The following is a 9,305-nucleotide window of genomic DNA, read 5'->3' on the forward strand; positions in this document are numbered from 1 at the left end:
GTCTCTAGCTATTGCTCAGATCTCAGCCGGACAGCCAGCCAGCCAGCCATAACAAATATAATAGCGTATTTTTTATCCGAACAATGGTTTTCGAAATTGTTGATAGCAAGACCAAATTTCAAGTATAGGTATAGTTTAAACCCAAACGACATCTTACGATAATAATTAGGGTTTCTAATTGCATTTCAGTGTACTTTAATAATACCGAAGTGGGAAGGTTAATTTGAAATTTGAATTAGTCAGATGGTTTATTGAATATTATTTTACAGTTTTTACGAGATACGTCCTATTTAAGTGTACAAATGTGTACCTACGTACAATAATTGTTTAAAATTTTGTAACTACGCCTTGCAATAGTCGCTCAACCGTGTGATTTAAAAAAGGGTTGAGTACACACTGTCGCTCTCTCTGCTGGTTTCCAGTTTCCAGTTTCTTCATATCAATTTTGTTAGTGTAAATTAGGCTGCTAGTTTTGAACTAAACAGAAGAAGCTCGTTTTTTTATTTAAATTTTAACATTGTTTTATATAAGAATAGTTTTAAGAATGTTTAAGTTTTGTTTAATTTGATCGCCTCGATATTTTTTAGTGTGATTTGTCTATTTAGTTGTATAAGTGAAAAAGGTAGTGTTTGCACGTTGTATTAAAATGTTTATCTGGCCATTGCGATAAAAACGTTTGTTATCCCGTTGCGTAAGGTTTTTTTATTCAATGGTAAGGTGAAATTTACAGATAATCGTAAAGAATTAAAGAGATTTTTAAGGTGGAATAGAGAAGATCGTTTAAAGACGAAAGCATAACAACAAACGAGGCTTCTTTAGTGGTGGACGTTTAAAATGTAATTTTTTGCCGTTTCGTTTTGCCATATACGAGTATCGGAGGAACTTTTTCGATAGTGGCCCAAGAGTGTTAGTCACGTTTTAAACACTGTTTTGGGCAGTCAGCCTGTTGGATACGTCATTTTTTTCGACCAAGCAGTTTATTGCCCAGAAAGGCTTTTCTATAAAATTCTTCAAGTATTTGATAAAATAAGATTTTGTTTTTTGAAGCTGTCAGCGAGTGTCTGTTTCGTAGTCCAGTCAAATTAGCTCCAAAAGTAGTCTAAACTGGATCCTGTCACTTTACGTAACAATTGTAGTCTCCCGGGCTAAAAACCTCCGGAACATATAACCAAAAAACGAATAAAAAACGGGAAAATGTCGTTTGATCTATAAAAGAACTCCTATTTGTATTTTTATAAGCCATCGGCACATTTTCACGAGAAACTAAAAAAGCTTTGAGAATGAATGTCGGTATATGTTACTACTGAAGTCTTCATCTGGATATTTGCGCATTGGGGGAAGATTATCTCTATTCTCTGAAACGTTTAGTAGAATCTACGAATCCTTGTATCGCTACACAAACTATTTTATTTATTTGGACTATTCAGAAGGTAATGTTACGTTCCTCTTCGAAATCCGCATAAAGTTTTCTTTTGTTTTTTCTTTAGGTTAGGTTTTTTACCTTCTCTCTACTTCTTTTGCTCATTTAATCCTTTACTCTTCCTTATAATTTTGTGCTCGTTTGCTTTCTACGTTCTGTGTCGCATCGCTGGTTTTCTTTGTAGCGTCCTCTATGTCTCGTTTGTTGTATTGATTTTCCCGCCTGTTCTAACTTCCCCCTAGTTTCCGTTACTTTTTGATTCATTCCGAAATTTTGTCCTTGATTGCGCGTTCGTCTTCTTTTTATTTTCCGGGAGCCATTCCAATCAGGTAAACTCCTGACTTGACTTTCCGACTACTTTACTACTTTTAATACAGCCATTGCAATAATTATCTTTGATTTTTTAGCATGGCTTCCTAAACAGGCAAACAAAAGTTAGTGGCGCCGAATGTTACCACGTCTTACCATAGTCTCTCCGTGAGCAGCCGCAGCCGTATGGTTAGGGCTGTTAGTTTTTTTTTATTTTGGTTTATTTTTCCCCATTTTTTGGGCCCTTGACCACGTTACAGTAAGCTTGTGAGGCCAGTTGGTCTCGTCCTACATATATGGCAAAGACTATCCTCTAGTCTTCGATCATGGTCATTGTATTAGTATGATCTGAAAACACGAACAATATTTCCTTTTTGCCTCGCTAGGGACACATGCAGATGCAAGTACCAGGACTCGCCGTATTTGATCGTTCCTTTGATAAACAGTAGAACACCAATCCTTTATGGAAAAATAAAACTATGACTATGGAATAATTCATCAAACAATATCCTTTACTTCTATAATACACAATGGTCCTGAATTAAAATGTTATCTTTGCATTCATTATTATTCGAATGTATTTGGATGGAATAATCGAAGGTGTCACTTCAGACGTACACACATAGGTATATCAGAAAAAGGTAAAATTGCCATGTCACCTCTCCTTCGTAGTAAATACCAGTAGAAATAACACTAGTTTACTTATATCATTTACATTACACACATTATTCAAAAGACGCGCACGATAAAAGCATGAAACTACGAATCCAAATTAAATTAAGTACAACGGAAAGCAAACATGAAAGAACTCACTAATTTCCATTCTGTTATTAAACCTATGTTTTATATATTAAAATTTTTGGGACTAAGTCCATACCGTTTCATAAGCGATACGTATGAGAAATCTTTCGTATGGATGACATACAGTTTTTGCATCCTAATATTTTACGTTGTTTACGGAATTATAGACGGTCCAGAGAGGAATGGAACGGAAGTATTTACGGATGCTGTGATAACTTATTCAGACTTATACTCAAGTCACTTGGGAGTTATTTGTGGAATATTGCTTCAACTCATCTTTATACACTCTGTAAGTGCCGAAACCCAAGTCACCCATTTGACCATCTAGAATTTCAGCTAATTGAAGTGATTGACAGTATAAACATATTTGATATGTACGCAGAAAGTATACTTGGAATTAACTTGAAAGAAAAGTACAAGCAAGAGCGGTGTAACATTATTTGCGCGTTGATGATTGTAATGAGCTTTATTATTTTTTCATTTTGCACCACGCTTGTATTCATAAATTCCGAGATAGGTTCTTATACAGGTGATGTAATTCGTGAGCTTTCAAGCTTGGTGGTGCCCACAATGATAAACGTTGGAGTCATATTTCAATTTTGTGCGCTTGCTTCTGCCTTAAGGCATAGATTTGGTTGGATAAATGACTATTTGGTTTCTTATCCGGAGCATTTGGCACATTCAACTCGCGATAAGTACGCGAAACGGTAAGATTATGAGATATTGTGTTTTATATTACAGTAACGTACAAGAAGACCCCAGTAAGCTGTTTGAGCGAATACGGATAAAACATTTCGAACTGTGTGGTATTTGTAAAAAACTTAATGGGATATTTACCACTCAAATTCTGTTGATAATTATTCAAAATTTCGTAACAATAATGGCGAGTTTTATCTACGCGGGAAGACATTTACTTAAACAGACAAAGTTTAAAGTGCCCTATTTTTTATATTTAACTCTTCAATTTTTATTGTCGTTTGCACAGATAATGACTTTGGTAGTTACTTGTTCATTAACAGTTCAGCAGGTAGGTCTTTGTCGTGTAATATTAAAACACTCTTAATTTTCCTGGTAACCCATCAGGCGTCACAAACAAGTATTTATATCCACCGAAACACATCAAGGATTAGAAACGTCCTGCCTATACAGCTGCAAAAGGATTTCATCTGGGAGGTGGGTCCAGATTTATTTAGAGGTGTCACTCATCGTATACTTGTCTTATTTTAGGTATTTTTCTGTTCTCTACAGTTTTTCCACCAACGGATCGAATTTACCGCATGTCGATGTTTCCTAATTGACGAAACTCTGATATTTTCGGTAAGTATAACTAATATTTTTCAAGAAAATAGGTTATGCTGTGTTATTATGCTTATATACCTAGAAAGTGTATTTTCGATTCTATAATAATACCATTCTTAAACAGAAATACCGAACATCGGTCTCAGTAGTTAATCTGGGACTATCCAAAAACGAAAACATGGTTTCCTTTTAGAAAACCTTTAGTTTGATTCGAAAATTTTAGGTGTACGTTTAGTTTGAGATTCTCTTCCACTTATGGCTCATTTCACTCAAGTGAATATAAGAAAGTTTTTTTATGTGTAAAACCAACGGAACGGGAAACTCGGAAACCATACCAAACTCTCGACCGTTCCTAGTGTAGATGTTTAGAAAACCGTTTTGAGTGAAATAGCGAACAACTTTTACTAATAACTATCAAATCGTTACAGGTAGCAGGAGCAGTCACCATGTACATGGTTATAGTATTGCAATTTCAGCTGATAGATCAATGAACGCTTACAGAGCTGCAAACGTAAGAGTTGAATATCCTTAGGATGAACCATCATATTGTATAGTTAAGATAATAAATATGGTGTTAAGCTGTTGCCACTTATTACTACCCTACCAAGAGCTTTAACCATATAAAGGTAAGTGAAGTGTTCTGCTGTGACGCATCTTCATACAGTTTTCGAAAACCCTCTCTATAATCAATTTTCATTCCAACCCTTACTGCTGGTATTTGGCCATCATCAATACATACGTACTGCTTTCCCCGCCAGGTTTTGGGTTTTACTAACCTCTAAGTGTAAAGTACAAAACAAATTGACAGGCGCATCCATTACGTTCCCTATAAAATTGGATGCGTTTGTGTTCCAGTCGTCTATTATCACTTATCGGACGTACTATGTGCAAGGGCGCCCATACTCGGGGGCAGGGGGGGGCCACGGCCCCCCCCCCTGGCTTCCAGAATAAAAATTATGCTGCTTCTCAATAAAGAAAAAATGTTGTTATACAGTTAGTATACTCCATCTGGAATGCGAGGCGGCAGGCGGGTGAGTGTGCGTGTGTCTCTGTCCTGTGTCATGTGTCTCCTCAGGGTGCACAGACTTCGATCCAAGTCGCCTGGATTTGAGGAAAAGGTCATGGATAGATTTGGTCAAAAAAAAAGAAATTTACAATTTGTTTTTTCAACAAACTATTAGTTTTATGTGAATTGATCAATATTGATTGTTGAATTACATGTTTGGTCTAAAGAAAATAAAAGTATGGGCAGTTTGTGTTTTAGAAAAAAATGTTATTTTTCTCTTTTTAGTCATGTATAATGTTGAATTGTAAGTTTTTTGCCTAAATACAGGTTACCTGTTACCAGGTAGCGTTTATTTAATGCGTGTTTAATTACTGTTGCTAACCCAATTTGAAATTTAAAAATGAAAATCTACTCTAAATTGTAATCTCCTTTTCAACATGTATTAAAGAAACTAACTTTTATCTTTGCGCTAATTTCACAATATTATTGTAAATGTATGAATAAATTTTAGTCAACAAAATATGGTAAACCATAATTCCAGAACGCTTAAAGACGCTTTTTAGGGGTGAACTTTTCAAAAATTTTTTACCGAAATTTTTCTATTGAAATAATATGTTTTATTTTTCATTTGCCTATTATATGTCAATTATATCTGTCATATGTGATATATGAAGCAGTCTATTACGACCAAGGGCATAATGAGAGGGCATAATGGATTGTCATCTCATTATGCCCTCAAACGGCCTGTCAAATTGATTCATGGAGTTATATTATGTAATAAAAAAGATGCAACTTGATTCGTATGAAGCACTTTAATGTTGGGCAAACAATAATCATTACATTTGTATATTGGAAATGCATTCTTTGGAACGATGAAAAATAAAATGTTGTATGCACCTCAGGCATTACTCAATATTTAACCCTCGGGCGACTTACAATCCCTCGGGCCAGAGGCCCTCGGGCTCTGTCGCCCTCGGCAAAAATACAGCTAACCCGCGCAGCTCTGTACGATGAAAAAAAAATAGATTTTTCCTCCCCTTGAAGAAGAGGTGTTTTTTATCGAAAATGAAGAACATCCCGGAAACAGCTCAACTTTACAGGACTAAATAATTGTCTCCTTTTTTATCAGAAAACAAGCTATGTTTCTTAAAATTTCAAACCTCTACCTCTCATAAAATGAATAGTTTTGCCACAAATTGCAAAATCCCACTTTCCATCCCTTTCAACCGCTGGGATTTCGCCCGCGGAAAATTTCAACTGTTTTGATTATTTTTCCTCAATTTGCAATCATTTCACCTGCATAAAAAACCCAGTTTGAACCGGTAACTAATTTTTGTGTCAAAAAATATTATATAGTCTGGACTAATTTCCTTTCTAGAAAATGCAGAATCACATTTCTTCGACCACACTGCTTCAAATACTGTTTAAGTAATTTGCGTAAAAGTGCTGTTAATAGTTGATAAATCTGAAAGATAATATGTTATCATTCCAAGGAATCAACGTAATTCAGCAACATCTCTTGGTTGGGGCATCTGAATTATCGCTTTAATCTTAGAGGGCGATTTTGCAATCGTATTTTGTTTGACCACATATCCTAAATACTCGATGTCTTGTTCTTTGTTATCGATTTCAGTCAGCTCAACTCCTAGGTGTCGAATCCATGTTGTATACCAAGAAGAGCATCGAAACTCGATGGTGCAATGAATGCCGTTTCAAATGTTGGATTATGATTGCGCCTGTACTGGACACAAACTTGGACTTTTCAATACGGTTGGAAAATCTGTTTTGCGTATGTACGAAACACTAAATTTGAGGGTTCTATTTGATTTTTGTACTTTTTTGTCGAAAACTTCTTTTGGTATGAGTAAAATCTGCGCCTGAATCAACCTCAAACTGAATTTGTTTATCTTCTACTAATACATACGTATAATACTTCCGCGCGTCATCTGCATTGGATTGTGTATAAACGTCCTGGATTTCAAGTTGATTAAATTGTTCGTATTCAAGATTATACATTTCTTGGAGACGATCTTGCACTCCCGATTTTGCCCTCATTCGAGACCAAGGTCTTTGTAGTCAACTCTTCCATATGGCTTGTGCTTCGTGTTATATGTCTTCGGTTCCTATTTTGGTCCCCATTGTAATCTTTTGAATTATTCCTTGGTACGTCATTACAATTTGACACCGATTTCCCTTTATTCCTATTGCGTATGTTCTTCTGGCCGTGTTGTACCTGGTTGGTTTCATATGACGTCTCATGCTGCGTAGGTATAAAGTTATGGTTTGTTGTGGTTTTCAAGAGGTTTCGCCTATCTGATCTAGCAACTTCTAGAGCAATTGCCTTCGTAACGACACCTTCAAATCCTGTAAATTCAGACTGTAAGATTTGTTGGGTAATCCACTGATCCCGAAGTCCACGAATAAATTGCGCTCTAAGAACAGTAAAAAACAGACAACAAATTTGAATAATAGACCAAGCATCTAGCACTCACACTGATAGATCTACGAGTAAATTTTGGATCGCTTTCTGGCTGTTTATGTAGCCCGGAATGCGTTCTTCTAGATGCTTTGCAATGCCAGAATCCGCGGTGGCATTTATTGTCATATTTTCAGAATACGTAGAACAAGCAGCGAATTCGTCATATTGTTCTTTGATACATAATATGTTAGTTTACGTTAATTATTGGTTATATTATAACCAATAATTAACATAAACTAACCGTACAGGAAAAATTTTTGCCAGGATTTTTGCAATAGAACCCCCTAACTAAACTCAACTTTTCTAGACCAAACTTCGTTTTATAATTTCTGATGTGGGGGAGTTTAAAAAGGAATTAGTTTTTTTTTATTTTATTAACTACGTCTAAAGTCATACCGTATTATCATATATTTTGAAAGCGAATTACATATACCGCTTCCCTATTTTATGTTAAGCTGTTGCTGTCGGTGCGAGGGTAAGATATTTCAAACTGCACGACGATTACTAAGTATGTAGTTATCGCCCCAAGAATCTACAACAAATTGCTTAATTTCTTAAAGAAAATCATGCATCAACGACCTACCGATAACAATAGACTCGCATCGATAGGGAACACCCCACATGCAGTAAATTGAACACTACTGTGCATCAGTTGTAATGAGAAAAGTGATGCCTGTAGATACATAGATTCGTTACAAGGTTCCTGCATTGTAACTGCGTTGTGTATGAGATCTCCAGTTTTGCGTGCCTGCAAAGCTATATACCAATTCACAGTAGTAGGTTAAAAATTATAGTGTACTGTTAATTTACTTATAGGTAGTGACACGACCATCTGAAATTATTTGGACTGATATAAAAGTTAACTATTATACTCTGAGCAACGGTCAAATTAAAAATGAAAAGAAAATATGGATAGATATGGACAAATTCAAAACCACTATCATTCCAATATCACAATATTGATAGTGCAAATTCGTGCCGTACCTATATTGCTTACCTCGGCTACCGTGCTCGTGCAAATCAACACTAGTACCATTGTTTGAACTGTTGCCAAAAATAGTTGATTACAGTAATTGTAAATTATGAAAGCAGAACTCTCTCTTTTGTGAAATATACTTTTGCCTCCAAAATATAGTGACAGAATTAAACTAATGAAATTTTGAAGCACTATCATCAAAATTTCAAGTGAATAGCACGTATTCACATCCCGACAAATCCTGCAAAGGTCATTATGTTTATTTCTCAAATCTTCAAATATGTTAAATATTTTATGGTCGGCAAGCCTTAAAGGTATCCTACAAATACTTACTTATTTACGTTCGCTTAACAAACATTGTGTACCTACATATTTGTAGCAGCCTTAGAAGTACCTCTTGAGTAAATGGTAAATAAAGGGGCATTTCGGAAGAAAAGCTTTGTAGAAATGGAGTTTATACGAGCGTTGAGTAACCTAAATCTGCTCCTCAAAGACATAACTACCGCTGAAAACTGAAATACGGTAATAGTACTGGTTAATGGTGCACCAATATTGACAAAAAGTGCTCCAAAGGAGAGTAGTAAAGTTTTATATCGCTTTAAAAACGATATACACACGATGTAATTAGCCATGAAGACAACCACAAGCGCAATTGTTCCATATATAAGAATGACAGTTTTTCTATATATTTTTACAATATCATTTTTGAATCTCCAGTGTAACTGCTTATCAAAGTTGTCAATATCTCTCACAATATTTGCAACCTAAAAATTGTAGGTAGATATGTACACGATTAGGTATGTTTAACTTTGTTACTCACCCCTCCAGCAAAGATGCATTTTATACAGATCCCAATCCAAACTCCAATATTAGCGCAATAGAAATACAATTCAGCTGTAAGTTTCGTTATGTACCCTGTTTCTGTATCTCGCTCTTTATTTATGTAGACAAATCCAACAATGTAGGTCATTAACCACACTGCACTCCATAATGTGTTTACTAATGATCGTTTATA

At 35.4% G+C, this 9,305-nt stretch overlaps 2 protein-coding genes across 6 annotated transcripts; both read right to left on the bottom strand.

Moving 5' to 3' along the window:
- Positions 1 to 6,713: 6,713 nt before the first annotated feature.
- On the bottom strand, positions 6,714 to 7,440 carry LOC116163846. The gene is made up of 2 exons (XM_031477976.1): positions 7,328 to 7,440; positions 6,714 to 7,267 (listed from the first exon to the last, which is right to left on the bottom strand). The coding sequence occupies exons 1-2, from the start codon at positions 7,438 to 7,440 to the stop codon at positions 6,844 to 6,846; spliced, it is 537 nt and encodes a 178-aa protein (XP_031333836.1). The 3' UTR covers positions 6,714 to 6,843.
- A 133-nt stretch (positions 7,441 to 7,573) lies between these two features.
- Positions 7,574 to 9,305, bottom strand: LOC116164498 (putative gustatory receptor 28a). Of its 5 annotated transcripts, XM_031478686.1 has the most exons (7): positions 9,111 to 9,303; positions 8,660 to 9,054; positions 8,312 to 8,609; positions 8,125 to 8,146; positions 7,898 to 8,070; positions 7,711 to 7,846; positions 7,574 to 7,643 (listed from the first exon to the last, which is right to left on the bottom strand). In XM_031478686.1, exons 1-6 carry the CDS (start codon positions 9,258 to 9,260, stop codon positions 7,760 to 7,762), a joined length of 1,125 nt encoding a protein of 374 aa, XP_031334546.1. In that variant the 5' UTR covers positions 9,261 to 9,303; the 3' UTR covers positions 7,574 to 7,643; positions 7,711 to 7,759. The 5 variants fall into 5 exon arrangements, 4 of the variants coding, with proteins under 4 accessions (XP_031334546.1, XP_031334548.1, XP_031334545.1 ...); XM_031478688.1 differs by lacking the exon at positions 7,574 to 7,643 and having other exon boundaries at positions 7,670 to 7,846; positions 8,312 to 8,531; positions 9,111 to 9,305; XM_031478685.1 differs by lacking the exon at positions 7,574 to 7,643 and having other exon boundaries at positions 7,670 to 7,846.

Source organism: Photinus pyralis, unplaced genomic scaffold (genome assembly GCF_008802855.1).
Source record: "Photinus pyralis isolate 1611_PpyrPB1 unplaced genomic scaffold, Ppyr1.3 Ppyr1.4_LG2, whole genome shotgun sequence".
Taxonomy (NCBI): Eukaryota; Metazoa; Arthropoda; class Insecta; order Coleoptera; family Lampyridae; genus Photinus; species Photinus pyralis.